Genomic DNA, 18,181 nt, shown 5'->3' on the forward strand with positions numbered 1-18,181 from the left:
GCAAGAAAATCCATTGTTACATTAGCACAATATGCTGGAGCATTGTCGTGATGCATGAGCCAAGTGTTGAGCCATGACTTTGGACGGAGCTGCTTGAGATCCTGGATGACCTGAGGCAGACAGGTCTCACTGTACCACTTCGCAGCAACTGTCCTTTGTGTTTCTAGCACAACCCGAGTCAGGATGCCCCGTTTAGTGAAGAATACTGCAATCAACCTTTTCTTTACTGACCTTGACTTTCGCACAGTCACAGGAGTACCCTCATTTTCAAACAGCCACACCTTGTTCTGGGATTTTGTTGGGTCATCGTAATAATAAAGCCAAGTTTCGTCACCTGTAACAATGCTATTGACGTTACGCGAAGTCCCATTTTCAAACTGTTTTAGCATTTTTTGGCACCATTTTACTCGATGTGCCCTTTGTTCCCCTGAAAGTGAATGGGGCACTAAAGGGAACAAACCTTTCTAACATGGAGATGGTCGTGTAGAATTGAGTGAATAGCTGGTGCAGGGATGTGGAGGGTCTCTTCTACCTGCCTTATGTCAACCGCCTCTCTTGCTGCAAAATTTTCCTCACAGTTTCAATGTTTTCCTCAGTCAATGATTCAGACGGTCACCCAGGAGGAGGATTGTCTTCAACCCCAAAATTTCCCCTCTGGAACTCTTTGTACCAGCGGAAAATTGTTGTCCAATGTGGACAGTCTTTCCCCAGCACACGAGTCATTGCCTCCAGGCACTGGTCAACAGTTAATCCACGAGCAAAACTGTAGCAGATAATTGCACGATATTCACCTTTAGACAACACCGACATCTTAACTTGCTTTCAATCCCACTGCTTGGTAACAACTGGTGTGAAGGTCTCATCTTGCTGTCTTTTAGACCGGTTTTCACCCCTCTTTTCATCCCTCACCATAACAGGGGTGTCCAGCCAACCGTTTTTGTGCATTGCAAAACTTTTCTAGTGCCCTTTCTATACTTGGCTGAAAACTAAAACAGAACTGTAAGTCAAAAATGAAGTTCCCAGAAGGAAGCCATAATTTAATTTCATCAATTGCAAAGATTAAAAACATCTAAGCTCTTTAGGCCTTTTCAATCATGAAATTACCAGCATTTCACCCCAGTGTAGCAGTGGGCTTATCAACTGATTGCTACACCTTTCCAAGAAGCTGGCGGGTAGTGCGCTGTTGAGACACCACTGCAAGCCACTGCAAGCACCAATACAGTGACGGTGCACTTGGGGAAGCGTGTTTTTAGAACTGTATGGTTCCATTTTGGGATTGAATATTTCATGTACTATTTAGCCCTGATGTGGTACACACAAATTCCCATTTGGTTAGAAAACTAAAGGTAAAAAAACCAGGGTAAGCAATAAAAGAATTATGTATAATCATATTCTATAACCTTATAGACTGTTATGCCCTTCTGCTTTTAGTCTGCAAGCATCTGTGAATTAATTAAGTGCATCCGTAATCCTCTCTTTTCGAAAGCTCTGCGGCCTCATTTAGTTTCACACCTCTTATCTTTAAATCATAAAAAAATTAGTCTAATCATCACTGCCTTGGTCTCCTCCTGCTTCTCTTACCATGTACGGCAGAGTCCAGTATTCTCTCAGGTAACTTATCCTCCTCAATTTCACTCACATGAACCCCATCACCAAAGACTGATTATGTGTACAGCTTCATCCTTCAAGTTCTTTCCTAACTTCAGCCGCCATCTCCTCATTCCAAGTACCCTCCTGCCATTATTTGCAACTGTCTATACCAGCAATCATTCCCACTACTTTCTTGTGTATTACTTCAAACTTATGAATAAAATATCCTGAGTTCCATTAGACGCCTGCAAACAACCCAGATCATACGCTCACGCTCGTTCAAACCTCATATTGTCAACTGTGTTTCACAGGATAGTATAATGTATTAATATAAGAAGATAGTAACACTAATTTATGCAGCAGTACCATTCCAAACCTAGCATTCATATTATTTATATCACCAAAGAACGATAATACAATAAAAATGATAACTTGATCATCGGCTCAAACTCGCAACCTTTGAATCAGTAAAGCAAAGCACTTTACAGCTGTTCTGCAAGAAGCAGATAATGAGCGACTCATTCTCGTATATATGTTACTGAACGCCGGGCCTCGTCCACTAAACTCGTACCGGTATATCTACGTTCTGGTGCAGTGCATACTTCACCAATCTCGTATATGAACAGGATGTAGTGTAATGCTTTGAAATTCCATGGAAATGCTCAAAGAAGTTCGGTACAGCAGATATACCACTCTATTTTGCGAGTTTTGAAAGCGATCTAATGTTATTTCAGCTCCGTTGGAGTGGAACATCTTTTCTGCTAATGCGTAGCCTTGAAGTATACTTGCATCTCGTTGATGAAGAAATTGAATGTTTCTTCATGAACAGTGGTTCTGGAGAGCTATATTTTGATAATGAAGATGGAGAATATATAGGGGGCAATAATGAACTACAAGAAAGTGTGAGACAAAATAGTGATGATGAATCTCATGCAGAATTGTCACACTCTCCTCAGATAAAGTCATTTTTCACCCAAATGTTAATGGTTTCAAAATCAGTTCTTGGATCAACAATTTTATACTATATTTCAGTAGTAGTATCATAGAGCGGAGTACCTGTGTGTGACAATATGCATGGCTATGGAGCAAAGCTCTGCATTCGACAGGCGAGAGGGTTCGAACTCCACCGTCAGCTGCCCTGAGAATATTTTTTTTCTTTGGTGGTTTCCCTTTGGCACTCTCAGTTCCTATTCATAAGTCACAGCCAATTCCTTCCACTTCCTTACCCAATTTTTTTTTTTCTGCTAGTGGCTTTATGTTGCACCGATACAGATAGGTCTTATGGCAATGATGGCATAGGAAAGGCCCAGCAGTTGGAAGCGACCATGGCCTTAATTAAGGTACAGCCTGGTGTAAAAATGGGAAACCACGGAAAACCATCTTCAGGCCTGCCGACAGTGGGATTCGAACCCACTATCTCCCGGATCCTTACCCAGCTCATTAACCTTCCATTTCATATTCATTATCTTCTCAACTGAGGTTTGCATCAGGAAGGGCATCAGGCTGAAAAATTGCTGCAAAAAGTAATCTCACTTCATCCCTGACCCAGTATTGGGCAGCAGAGCTAAGGGGACGATATTCATTCCAATAGTATCAGTAAAAAGTTATCTGTAAAAGTGCTTCTTCCTTAAATAAACCCAGCCCAGAGGGTTCAGCTGGTCATCAAAACTCGACAGTGAAAAGGTTAAATACCTTAGTTCACAGTGTTTCTACTGCACATTTACAAGTGCACAGATCATTTTATATCATTACAGGATAGTATAACATAACTATGAAACTACAGGATAATCTGAGGCACCATAAAATAAGATGTTCCACTTTAAGAGAAAAAAGTTTTCTTGTTCACAAAGAAGTTCATAATCTCTCAAAAAACCACGAACCTGCTACGCAGGCGTAGCAGGGGGAGAGGTGATACTCCCACGTGGCGCGTCCCAGGTGGCGGATAGGGGGGTCCTAACCGGCTTGCCGGCGGACTTGAGGGAAATAAAATACCTCTCGCGGACCAAACACACACCCCCTGTGGGTGGGGGAGACAGACGAAGAATTCACCCACGGTATCCCTGCCTGTCGTAAGAGGCGACTGAAAGGGGCGACCAAGGGATGAATGAATTAGAACCATGAAACTACTTTTGATTCGTACCATCATGCGGGGAACACCATGGGTTGCATGTACTTGCGAGTAGTATCACTAACTTGGTACGAAATAGGTTTGTGATTCGTTGCAGTAAAAAGCCTGGCCGGGTGGATTTCAGTACCTGTGCGTTGTACCCATGTGGGCAACACCGCGGGTCTGGGCGTAGCCTGTGAGTTGTACCACTATATGAGCGACACCGTGGGCCTGCGTTGCCTGTGATTAGTACTCACTATGTGAGGAACACCACGGGGCCCTTGGGACCGGCATCCGTGACTAGTACACCTATGTGAGGAAACTCATCGGTTTGCGTTGGCTGTAGGTGGTGCCATTGTGTGCGAAACACCATAGGTCTGCGTTACCTGTACGAAGTACAATACTTGTGAGTAGTACCATCTTTTGTGGAACACCGTGAGTCTTCGCTACTTCTGATTAATACCCCAACATGACACATCCCATGGTTCTATTTTACTCGCGACATGTACCATTCTGTGGGGCCTTAGACTTGGATTTTGCACCCCCTTTAGACACCAAGCATCATTGTGCTTTATAAGTGGTTCCTTGGTCGGTAATAATGTTATTTTCAATCTCTATTGAGTCCGATCCACTGGTTTTTGTTTGTTTGTTTGTTTTGTGTTTTGTTGGGTTCCTGTCCAACCATTCATTCTTCATGACATATTTTATTTTTAATTTGGTCAGTGGATGCCTTTGAAATTTTTGTTCTTTCATTTCGTACCATTAGGGGCCGATGACCTTCGATGTTAGGCCCCTTAAAACAACAAGCATCATCATCATCAATCTCAAAAACAGGCAGCACAAGGCACATCGACATGACAGCCATCAACCAAGAGAACTGTAAGAACAGTCATACTTTGAACCACCATATGATGAGCTCACATAAAATATGCTCCATCTATAATCCAACCATCCGTTACTACAATTCAAAGTATCAACTTGACAATATTAAGGTCATCGGTTTTATGATCTGTGCGAGAGGTACAATCCCAGGCTTCTTTGCAAAGTTCTGCAAGGACTTCAATCTGGACAGCGTCTTTGTTCTAAGAATTGCAATTACTACTCTAAAGGGATCAATTGCAATATTATCCAATTATTTTAAGACCCTAAACTACAAACTCTTTTTAAAAAATGATTTTCCTAACCCTCTTATTTTTAATTATGAAATTATACTGTTCACTAGGCTTTGTCTTATGCCAAATCCTGAATGGGGAAAGTACACTGAGTGACCAAAGTCATGGGAAGACGCTGAATTTAATGTTAATAATGAGTTGCTACTCTGCGAGCCCTCAAAACGGCAGCAATACAGTGAGACATCGACTCTATAAGGCGTTAGAATTCTTCTGGAGGGATCTGGACCCATGCATCTTGTATTGCTACCCACAGTTGGTCTTGTGTAGTTCGTGCGGGGTTCATGGAGCGTACACCGGCATCAACAGTATCCCATAAATGCTTGACTGGATCAAGATTGGGGGATATGAAGGGGCACTCCATGGTCATAACTTCACTCGAGTGCTCCTCCAGCCACATGCGTGCTACCACAGAGCAGTGACATGGCGTACTGTCCTCTTGAAACATGGCATCTCCATCAGGGTACTCTAGGGCTAGAAAGGGATGCAGATAGTCTGAAAGAATGTCTACATAATGTGCACCTGTCACAGCTCCTTGCAGCTGGACAGTGGGAGCTAATTGCGACCACAAGAACGCTACACAGACCAGAACTGAGTCACCTCCAGCCGGGACACAATCTTGTTGACAAGCAGGATCCATAGCTTCATGGGGCATATCCCACACACTCATGCGCCCATCCGCTTGATACAACTGGAACCCGGATTCATCATACCATACCACACACCGCCACTGTCCCATGGACCATTGCCGATGTTCACGGGCCCATGCACGTCACCGAGCTCTGTGTTGAGGTGTCAACAAAGGGACTGTTGTAATAAACTCTATCTGACTCCATACATTCAACATATGTACTGTTTAAACTCAATAACACATAATCATGATAGAATACAGACTTGGTCAACAACTATTCACTTCACTGGTCTAAGAGTCGCCATGATACACAACCAAAAACAAAAGAGTAAAAATACTACACTATTCAAAACAATTTAAATTCTCAACATTTCTCCCACCCTGAAATTGTGGGAATAATTTCAGTCGCTTTGATATCACAAATAACTTATGCCTGCAAATATAATGGGACCCTTTCTTCAGTACAGTTCCATAGTCTATAACTTAAGAGGAGTATTTTGTATTGGGGACCACTCTGCGACCACTACGGGTTCTGTACCTATGGGGAATGTTATCAGGTGAAGAGCCTTTGGAAACAAAGGGGTCCTCACGAGTGTCAATCTCCAGAGGATACAGTCGTTCAATAGGTCTTATCAGTGTTCCATCTTTCAGTCTTAACTTGGCTACCCGAGATACACTGTCCTACACTATTCTTGCTAGTGCTAGTGGCCACTCCACTCTCTTTTGTTGCTCGCAACCAACTAGAACCACATCACCTTCCTTCAAAGTCGATGTTCCTTTTCTTTTGGGGCGCTGGATCAGCTGGGACAGATATTCCTTCCTGAAGTGTTGTTTCAGTTCTTGCATCAAGTGTTGTCGGTAGCGCAGGTGTGCCTGGAACTTCTCCTTCTTGAGATGATCAATATCTTGCACAAAACCCTCTCCAACATCGTTAAGAAACATTGATGGTGTCAAAGGATTTAAATCCTCAGGATCCTCTGATATATAAGTCAGTGGGCGTCCATTAATAACGGCCTCTACATCACAAAGCAAAGTCAGTAATTCTTCATAAGCGAGTACAGACCTTCCAAGCATTCGTCTCAACAATTCTTTAATGGAACGGACCAGACGTTCCCACCATCCTCCCCACCAACTTGCAGTAGGGGGATTGAACTTCCACTCTATTTCTTGAAACCTAGATTGTTTTGCAGTTCTTGGAGATCTAGGCCTTTTAATGCATTGGAAGCCCCAACAAAATTAGTACCATTGTCAGAATAGATAATGGATGGACGGCCCCTTCCAGCAATAAATCTTCTCAATAAAAGAATGAAAGCTTCAGTACTTAATGACTAAACTAGTTCCAAATGGACCAACTGAAAGACAGCACAGGTGTAGAGAACAATCCATACCTTAGAATTACCTCTCAGAATTGATGGTCCTGCCATGTCAATGCCAACCACTTCAAAAACATCCTTTACTCGATCATTAGGCAGAGGGGCAGACTCTGTTCAGCATTCTTTAGTTTATGACGTTTACACTGCAGACAACTTGCTATCACTTTCTTTACAGTCCTCCTAGTTTGCACTATCCAATACCTTTTCCTCAAATAAACCATTAAAAACTGCAAACCAGCATGACAATGAAGTCGATGTTGCTCCATAATCATTGCTTCAACTATTTTAAGTTCCTTAGTTAGCAACAATGGGTATTTTAAGTTCATTAGATCCTCTCTTGTCACAATCTTGGTCTTCACTCGGATGCGACCTTCCTTGTCCCTGGTAACATTTATCCCATTGATGTCATCACCTTCAGCTGGGAATGAATCTGATTGAATACCTTTGATGACAATCAGTTCTGCTGCCTTTATTTCTGAAAAGTGTAGGGGACCTGTATGGCAGTTAATCTTCTTTGTATTACTACAAAATCTAAGAATCCATGCCACAACTCCAACTTGTTGAGAAAAACTCAAATTTCTTGTCATTTCTAGACTTGGCATTGTCATAGTGCAGTCCAACTTCTTCTTCCTTTCTGCTAGGATTGTGGTTTCATCCTCATTGTCTTCCAGCTGATTAAATGGCCACTCTTCTTCTGGTCGTTTTAATCATTCCGGACCTTTCCACCACGACGATTCCTTTAGCTGGGTAGGATAACATCCTCTTGATATGAGATCTGCCGGATTGTGTATTCCTGGAATATGTTTCCAGTCCTCTGGACTTGATAAACTCCTGATCTCTTTTACTCTGTTGCCAACAAATAAAGCCCATGGTTCGTCTCTTCTTATCCAGGCTAATGCGGTTGAAGAATCACACCAGAAATATTCTCTCACATTTTGTAGATATAGAGCAGACTTAACTGCTGACGAGAGAGTCTACTTCCAACAAAGCAGCCTAATAATTCCAGCCTGGGAATAGTGATGGTTTTAAGTGGGTCTACCCTGGCTTTAGCTAACAGCAGCTGCACTGAAACTTCCTGGTCACTTTCAGTTCGTAAAAAGATCACAGCAGCATAAGCACGTTGGCTAGCATCTACGAAGATATGAAGCGACCATTGATTCCTTTCCTTCACACCACCCATGATTAGTCGAGGAACTTTCACTTCCCTTAAGCAGTTTACTTCCTGATAACGCTTACGAAATTCAACAGCGATACTCTCAGGTAATGGTGTGTCCCACTTCTGTTTGACCTTTTTGGTTTCATTTTCTATGCACCATGCCTTCTGCAACAACAGCTTGAATGTGAGAAGTGCTGGAGTGAGAAACCCAATGATATCAAAAATCTTGTGTATTAGGGAAAGTAAGATTCTCTTTGTCAATACTTCTGGGAGAGCTAAAAATTCTGTATTAAATTCAACATTCAGTGTGTACGATCTACTGTTCCACTGTAGTCCGAGAACCTTTGTGATTTATCCTTTCTCAGTTTCACTGTCCTCCATTGCTGTGATTCCTTCTGTTTGAATATTCTCAGTTCCTAAGTTCCATTTTTGCATCATTCAGCAGTTTAACGCTCTCAGTTCGAAATCTATCAAATTCTTCCTTCGAAGCTATCGATGTCACACAGTTGTCGACATACATCGACTCCATTACAAGACTCCATCAATTTATGTGCTGTTGATTTGTCTTCCTTATGTACATTGGTAATATGGTGTTCTATTACAGCGCCTAGTACAAATGGACTGCAGGTAGTTCCAAAAACCACTCGTGAGTGTCTGTAAACTTTGATTTTCTTCATATCACAATTCTCCCACCATAGGAAATGCAGAAAATCACAATCTTCTGTTGCAACCTTAATCATTTGGAAGGCTTTTTGGATGTCTGAAGTAACTCCAATTATGTTCTCCCGAAATCTGAGGAGTACCACTGGAATTAACTGAACATGATTGGGTCCTTTCTCTAGACAGTCATTCAGTGAAACACCTTCTTCTGTCTTGCAAGATACATCGAAGACTGGACGGACAGGAGTTGTCAAGCTTGTTAATTTAATTACTGGCTGATCAGGAAGATAATGACAGCATATTTCTAATTCTTCATTCGGTACCTCTTCTATGAATCCTTCTTTCTTCCAATCGGTGAAAATCTGATCGTAACTGGTGAATAGGTTTGCCTTCATCAGCTTGTCAGTTGTAGATTCAAGTCTCTTCTCTACAATATGCTTATTGCAACCAATCTCGGGGTGACCTTTTCTTCATGGGAGGTTTATTATATAGCGACCATTGCCATCTCTTTTCAAAGTGCTAAGGAGATTCTCTTTGACTTCAACCTGATCACACATACCAATAGTCTCCAGGTTCCAAAGCTCAGATATGGTTCGCATATCGTCACAAGCCATTGAGATGGTGAGGCTACTCAGATTAACATCAACAGATTGGTCTTGCCTCTCACCAGCCAAAGTCCATCCGAGTTTCATTTCCACGGCTAGGGGTCCATTCTTCAATTGAACTGTCTTTCCTGTGAGAATCTTGGCGTATACATCCATTCCTATGAGGAGCTCAATCTCGGGGAAATCATCACTCAGGTCACTGATCCATTACCTCTTCATTTTCAACTCTTGCAGCAACTCCGAAGATCTTGACACTCATGGAATCGACTGACAAATTCTAGGATGATCCCGTAACTATTTCACAATTTAATTGTCTATCGTTTCTTCCAATGTTGATTTTATATCTTTTGTGTTTAATGCTAGAAGTTTGATCTCCACCAAACAAAACATGGGTTACTATTTCTTCTGCACAAGGTTCTAGCCTCAACTTTTTAACTGTACTCTGAAGGAGGTAACTTCGTTGTGAGCCACAGTCTAAGAATGCTCATACTGTTTTCTGTTTACCATTCCCTTGTAATTTACCATCAATGTTTGTAGGACAACTTGATTGATACAAGTATGGTTAGCTAGGTCAGATGTAACTTTAGTTGGTTGCGTTTCCTTCTCAATCTTAGATTTACTCTTCTCAGCTCGTGATAAATCAGGACACATAACAGTAATGTGCTTATTTCCACAAAGTAAGCAGTGAACAGAAGACTTGCAGTTCTTAGCTAAGTGGTTAGGTTTTGTACACAAATAGCAACGACCTTTTTCTTTCATTTTTGATCTCCAGTCTTCTATACTCATTTTCCTAGTAAAAGAACATTTATCACTTTCATGAGATTTACTATAGAAAATGAATTACACTGAAGGACTGTTGTTGTAAAGGGCAGCAACAGTAGGAACGGGTCTATCTACACGTTCTTTATTATGTTTCTTTTCCGTCATGGTAGAACCTAACCTCTTCTCATTCTTACTTTTCACAGCCATTACTAAATCCTGCTTGAGCTAATAGAATCTGCTGCTCGTTTTGGACTTCAGTACGCAGAAATTTCATGAGGCACTCAAGTCGAGACCCAATTTGTCCATTTTTACTTCCTTCCTGTTTCGAGAACCGACTTCATTGCCAGGCTCGTAATGTCTCTTCTGGGAGGCTAGATTCGACTAATGGAGAGAGCCATGTACTTGGGTCTGCAGATGGTACATTCAAACTACTGAGGGATCCTCTAGCTTGATTAACAAGGTGGGTAATGGAAGCTTGACCTCTTGTGTCGCATTTGAAATCACTAACTTCGGTAATTCCCTGACACACACTTGTAATAGAAGATCGGCTCTTTCAAACCATTCTTGTAGAGTTTGAATGACCTTCGGGTAATTTTCTGACGTCTGTGGATAATTAAGCACAATTTCATAAGGTTCGGTTCCTATTTCCATAACTTGCAATACTTTTTTTCTTTTTTTGCTAGGGTCTTTACATCGCACCGACACAGATAGGTCTTATGGCGACGATGGGATAGGAAAGGCCTGGGAGTTGGAAGGAAGCGGCCGTGGCCTTAATTAAGGTACAGCCCCAGCATTTGCCTGGTGTGAAAATGGGAAACCACGGAAAACCATTTTCAGGGCTGCTGATAGTGGGATTCGAACCTACTATCTCCCGGATGCAAGCTCACAGCCGTGCGCCTCTACGCGCATGGCCAACTCACCCGGTACTTGCAATAAATACTGAAATTTGTCACTACCACGCAAACTATCATCTTCGTGAATCTTCCGAAATTGCGACCAAAAACTTAACCACTCCCGTAAATCACCATTAAATTTCTTAATTTCAATCTTCGGAAGTTTATAAGTTCTCCTCCTATCCTATGACATGAGGCCTCTTCATGTGCCTCACTTAAAAAACTGTCTGATCTACGGTGTGTCAAAACATTATTCACCTGTACCCGTATAACCTCAACTTCATCGTTATACTTCTCGGAAGTTTCTTTTTCTGATACAATTACAGTCATATCACTGCTATATAAAAGTGCATCCATTATTTTGCTGTCTAATTCACAAAGCTCCGACATTAATGCCTCTAAACGACTGAAATTTGAAGTAAGTGCATCATTAAAATTGGGAGACGTACCTGTTGCGAGAATTCCCTTTATGCCGTTTATCTTCTTTGTGAAGCATTTTCTCACAGGTATCCTACCTTTCTTCAGTTTCTTCATATTTATTCCTTCTCGACTGGGAAGAAATAGCAATTCAGGACCACGTGCTATTGTACTTCAAATTCCTTCTCTTCTAGGACAGGAATAAACTCACAGCATCCATCACGTCGGGGTCACCACTATGTTGTAATAAACTCGATCTGACTCCATACATTCAACATATTTACTATTTAAACTCAATAACAACACATAATCGTGATAGAATACAGACTTGGTCAACAACTATTCATTTCACTGGTCCAAGAGTCGCCATGATACACAGCCAAAAACAAAAGAGTAAAAGTCCTACACTATTCAAAACAATTTAAATTCTCAACAGGGACACAATTTGGTTATCATCTAGTGAAGCCTATGGCGATGTATTTGCCTCCTTACAGTCCTGGTAGAAGTGGGTTCCTGACTTCCAACATTCAAGTGGGTGATGATCTGACTCACAGTGGCCTGTCGAATGCCCAGTATGGTTCTACGGAGGTGACGTGACGTCCGTTTGTTAAGGTAACCAGGAAGTACGAATCACCATAAACGCAACCATTTGCATTTTCTCTTATATCTTCTAAAGTTTTCAAGGCAATTTCTTGATATTTTCCGGAGATGTTTAGGAATCCTTAATGTAAGTTTTCTTTCACTTTTGTTAACACAAGTTGAACAGAAAAGTTTTTATAGACATTTTTATGGGGGGCAAAATTTAAAATGACATATGTTTGTACCTTTTCCTCATTACCAACTGATGGAATTAAAATGCAAGTACAACTTATGTAATTCAGTCTTTACTGTAATTGACTACTGATCTGACTCTTGTTGCAAACAGTTATATGATACTTGTCACAGTGTTTTCCACATAATACATACATGTACTCAATATTAGGCTCATGAAATTTCTTATTAGTACACAATTTATGATGAAAGCCATGAATTGAGAGTCTTGTTAAAACAGATCTTAATGGTTGGATTTTGTTCGTCCATCTCCTGCCAATCATTGCGTCAGTAGCGTAGAAGTCTTGAGATATTTCTGCATGTTTTTGTTTTCTTCTCTCAATTACTTTAGTTGCAAGATTAGTAGCAGGTAGTGGCAGATTCAGCTATAGATCTTCTAAATAGAACTGTTCTCTTGCCAGTTCATAAACTAGACGAGAAGATGCTGTTCTTGAGACTCCCAACACTCTTTTCAGGTAAACTGCTTTTATTTTTTCCAGTGTAGTTAAATCAGTTATAGATAATTTTTCCCAAATCAATTCTATGCCGTATGTTAGTCTTGGGGAGATTTTTGCATGGAATAGAGTTAATGTTGTTTGCAGAGACAGTCTGGTAATGTTCTTAATAGTGTATATCCCTCTGATAGCAGCTGTAGCTCTCTCCTTTATGTGGAGCTGGAATGAATTACATGAAGTCTAGGGTAATGCCAAGATATTTATATGGATATAGAGTCTCTCTCTCTCTCTCTTTTTTTTTTTTTTTTTTTTTTTGCTAGTTGCTTTACGTCGCACCGACACAGATAGGTCTTATGGCGACGATGGGATAGGGAAGGGCTAGGAGTGGGAAGGAAGCGGCCGTGGCCTTAATTAAGATACAGCCCCGGCATTTGCCTGGTGTGAAAATGGGAAACCACGGAAAACCATCTTCAGGGCTGCCGACAGTGGGGTTCGAACCCACTATCTCCCGAATACTGGATACTGGCCGCAGTTAAGCGACTGCAGCTATCGAGCTCAGTGATATAGAGTCTCAATCTCTTCTTTTCCTAGGGGCACTTTGTCCTCTGCTGAGTTTTTTCCTCCTTTTCGGAATATCATGTGCAATGTTTTGGTGAAATTGATGGTGAAGTCATTTTCATCAGCCCAGAGATATAAAGTGTTTAATGTTTTTTGTAGTTCATATCTGTTTGATGAACCATAAATATGTGGTAAGTGAAATGATAGGGCAGTCTCTCATTGCAGAACTCAATACTTTCAGTTTGTAACCAAATATCGCATAAAAATGCGTGTAATAACACATTATAAATTCAATACTCATTCACTTCCTACTTCCATGTCTTTCTTCTTAAACCATGTGCTTTTAAATTTTAATTAATACAATGTAATGTTGTACTCACAAGAATATCAATAAACTGCTGCTTGGACTCAATCTTTTTTGGTAAATCCTGGAGAACCTCTGAGATTGAAGGTGTCTGAATAAAACTACCAAGCAGTTTCATATTATCCCTGAAGGTTCTGAAACAGATCAAGACATAGCTCATCTATTGAAGAAATATTTCACATTTTAATTTTCCTCAAATGATGGATACTTACTGCCCTAAGGGCACCTGGGCATGAAACCTGCATGTGTTAAGGCCTATTTTACAGATTCATACTTAAACTATTTGTTCTAAAACTTTGCTCACCTTGTAACATCAACCAGAGAAAACTACAAGCATCTATCTTAGTTCCTCAACAGGGATGCAAATAGCAATAAATTACATTTAGAATTCCTAATTTCTGCCACAACTTTAGCTGCAATTTTCATGGAAGATATTACTTAAGAATTATAAATCTTTTTGTGCAAGTTAATAACACTAATACCTACAATAAAGACTTACAAATGTATTGAAAAAGTATTTTATTTCATATTATGACGTAACTGCTTTCTTCCCGGACTCAAAAGACTACAGAAAATGACACTACACCATAAAGTAATTACGTTGCACATGGTTTTATTAAAAATTATCTCTGATTGGTTGAACTCCACTTCACAGCAACGTAAACACAGGCAGAGAGATCATGAATCAAGGAGCACCAAAGTTAACCTTGTTGAATTGTTTCTCCACCTGATCGCAGCACACTGGTTCCATATCCATTCACACAAAAAATGGCACATCTGCATTCTCAGCTTAAGGAAGTTGATGGTGGTGATTATTGTTTTAAGGGGAAGTACAACCAGGAAACTATCCTCTGCTGCAATCACTGACTAATGCAGACATTAATCCAATTTTGAACAAATAAATATTGTATATACACTATGTGATCGAAAGTATCCGGACACCAGGCTGAACATGACGTACAAGTTCGTGGTGCCCTCCATCGGTAATGCTGGAATTCAATATGGTGTTGGCCCACCCTTAGCCTTGGTGACAGCTTCCACTCTCGCAGGCATACGTTCAATCAGGTGCTTAGAGGTTGCTTGGGGAATGGCAGCCCATTCTTCACAGAGCGCTGCACTGAGGAGAGGTAGCGATGTCTGTCGGTGAGGCCTGGCACAAAGTCGGTGTTCCAAAACATCCCAAAGTTGTTCTATAGGATTCAGGTCAGGACTCTGTGCAGGCCAGTCCATTACAGGGATGTTATTGTCGTGTAACCACTCCAACAGGTGCTGTGCATTATGAAAGGTGTTCGATCGTGTTGAAAGATGCAATCGCCATCCCCGAAGTGCTCTTCAACAGTGGGAAGCAAGAAGGTGCTTAAAACATCAATGTAGGTGTGTGCTGTGATAGTGCCATGCAAAACAACAAGGGGTGCAAGCCCCCTCCATGAAAAGCACGACCACACCATAACACCACTGCCTCTGAATTTTACTGTTGGCACTACACACGCTGGCAGATGACGTTCACCGGGCATTCGCCATACCCACACCCTGCCATTGGATCGCCACATTGTGTACCGTGATTCGTCACTCCACACAACGTTTTTCCACTGCTCAATTGTCCAATGTTTACGCTCCTTACATCTAGCGAGGTGTCGTTTGGCATTGACCTGAGTGATGTGTGGCTTAGCCTCTTGACCACGAAATCCAAGTTTTCTCACCTCCCGCCGAACTGTCATAGTACTTGGAGTGGATCCGATGCAGTTTGGAATTCCTGTGTGATGGTCTGGATAGATGCCTGCCTATTATACTTGATGACCTTCTTCAACTGTCGTTGGTCTCAGTCAGTCAACGGACGAGGTCGGCCTTTACGCTTTCTTGTTGTTCGTGTCCCTTCACATTTCCGCTTCACTATCATATCAGAAACAGTGGACCTAGGGATGTTAAGGAGTGTGGAAATCTCACGTTCAGACTTCTGACACAAGTGACACCCAATCACCTGACCATGTTCTAAGTCCGCGAGTTCCATGGAGTGCTTCATTCTGCTCTGTCACGACTTCGAATGACTACTGAGGTCGCTGCTATGGAGTACCTGGCAGTAGGTGGCAGCACAATGCACCTAAAATAAAAAACGTATGTTTTTGGATGTGTCCGGATACTTTTGATCCCATAGTGTAACACAATATACCATAAAGTTTACCTTCCCTAATCCAGGACCAGGGGATAATGTTTACAACTCTAGTAGTTTAGTGGACTGTTCAATGGTTCAAATAACATTAATGTTTATGTTCTATTGCAACATAACCCCATGTACACACCTCTCATATCTTTCATAGAAAGACATGAACAACAAAACATCAATGCATGGATCAAACATGGACAATTTGTTACGACGGATTAAAATTATTTTTTTATTAAATTCATTACTTAAAATAAGTAAATTCATCATAGTATGAAATAAAATACTATACACAACAGCCACTAAAGTAATAAGTGTACATTACTCGTTTCTAAATTGTGCTGGTTCAAACAACATCTCACTCGTAATGTTAAAGATCACTTTACGCGGCAGTTGAAAATGAAAACCTACAACCTGTTTTCCAGTCATTGACCGGGTCAGGGATGTAATGAATGAAGCAGATATAGGCTATTAGTATGATGGGGTCGCCACTCCCAAAGTGATTATTAATGAATGATATATGCTATGAAATGATAATGGAGAGTGTTGCTGGAATGAAAGATGACAGGGAAAACCGGAGTACCCAGAGAAAAACCTGTCCCACCTCCGCTTTGTCCAGCACAAATCTCACATGGAGTGACCGGGATTTGAACCATGGTATCCAGCGGTGAGAGGCCGACGCGCTGCCGTCTGAGCCACGGAGGCTTTTACGTGGCAGTTACCCTATTAAAATGAGCATTCAAAAACATGTCCTTGTGCACTTATGCTTCCTGAAAAAAAGAGTACAAAAATAAAAAATATAAAAAATAAATCCTTGAAATGTAATGCTGAGCGACAGCTGAGGGAGTAGCATTGTGCTGGGCATATTTAAATAGTCATTTACAATACACTAACATTGCAGGAATATACACATATTTTTGGATTCAGTAAAGCTTACTCAAATCAAAGAAGTGAAAAATTCAAAATGTGAAACATCCAGTTCCCCTTAATAACTGCTGCCCACAAATATTCACTAAATTCTGTATGTTTTAATTAATACTCTTATGGCCTGGAATAACAGATATAGTCGTCCTCAAGTTTATGCCATGTGAAACAAGACAAACAGGAAAATTTTACATTTTGCCTCCTCAGAAGTAAACCAAAATCAACAAATCTGATGATAATTAAAGGTATGAATTAAATTTCAGTGTTGTTCCATTGACAAATTGGTATACTTTTTCATCATCAGATAGCTCACTATGCATCATTATACAGGTTGAGTCAGCTACGAGAGTAATCCCAAAAATAAGGTCTCCTATATTTTTATAAATACAGAACTCTGTTCGTGTGGCTGTTGGTCACAATATTGTGAATGTTTTCCGCGCTCGCGTATAAACATGCGCACGCCGCGCTGAGGCACTCAGTCTTGGCTTGGCAGCCGTTGAGAATGGAGCTCCCGTTGGATGTTACCGCCAAGTGCGAAGTTATTCGGTTTTTGAAAGCAAAAGGTATTGAACTGATTGAAATCCATTGCCAAGTGTATGGTGAGTCGTGCATGGATGTGAAAAATGTTCATAAGTGGTGTAGAGAGTTTGCAGCCGGTCGGACTGAAATTCACAATGAACAAAGGAGCGGGAGACCGTCAATTTCCGTCAAGACAAACACAACTGTGTTTTGGGATAGAAAAGGGGTATTGTTGGTCGGCTTTATGCCCGCTGGGACCACAATTAATTCTGACAGGTACTGTGAGATCCTGAAAAAACTCAGACGGGCAATTAAGAACCGGAGAAGAGGAATGTTGAGCAAGGGCATAAACATTTTCCATGACGACACACCCTCGCACATCGCCCAGCAAACCGTTGCTCTCCTGCAACAGTTTCAGTGGAACATCATCACCCACCTACCCTATTGGTCAACTTGGTGGCCAGTGACTATCACTTGTTCCCTAAGTTGAAAGAACATTTGGCTGGAAAGCGATTCAGCACCAACGACGAGGTGAAAGATGAGGTTCACAACTTCCTGAACAGCATGGCGGCGAGCTGATATGACATGGGCAAACAAAAACTGTCAGAGCATCTACAAAAATGCATAGACTGAATGGTGATTATGTAGAAAAATAGCTAAATGTTCAAGCTGAAAAATGATGTAAACCATTGTAGAAAAAAAAAAAAAAAAAAAAAAAAACAGGAGACCTTATTTTTGGGATTACCTTTGTAATATGTTTACCTCAAATAACTCTGAAATCATTTACGGTCATAATTATAGATTGATATTTCCCACCTAATCAATACTTAATATCTTTGAATGTAAGTATTCACATTAAAAATACATTAATACAGTACCAGTTTCAATCTTCTAGTGATCATTTTCAGCTGAAGAACGTTAGCATTAACAAAAAATTATTAAAGAAATTGGAGGGAATAGGATTGGACGTAAGGGTTACACGTTGGGTAAAAACATTTCTAAATTCAAGGGTTCAGAAAGTCAAAGTAGG

General features: G+C 40.9%; 1 protein-coding gene across 4 annotated transcripts in view; it reads right to left on the reverse strand.

Moving 5' to 3' along the window:
- The window catches only part of LOC136872764 (uncharacterized), a 96,717-nt gene that overhangs the window by 564 nt on the left and 77,972 nt on the right, over nucleotides 1-18,181 (reverse strand). For all 4 annotated transcript variants that reach the window (XM_068227526.1, XM_067146596.2, XM_067146597.2 and 1 more), the window contains exon 5: nucleotides 13,567-13,684. In XM_068227526.1, the coding sequence (XP_068083627.1) occupies nucleotides 13,567-13,684 (118 nt within the window). The remainder of the gene's footprint in view (nucleotides 1-13,566; nucleotides 13,685-18,181) is intronic.

Source organism: Anabrus simplex, chromosome 4 (genome assembly GCF_040414725.1).
Source record: "Anabrus simplex isolate iqAnaSimp1 chromosome 4, ASM4041472v1, whole genome shotgun sequence".
Lineage (NCBI taxonomy): Eukaryota > Metazoa > Arthropoda > Insecta > Orthoptera > Tettigoniidae > Anabrus > Anabrus simplex.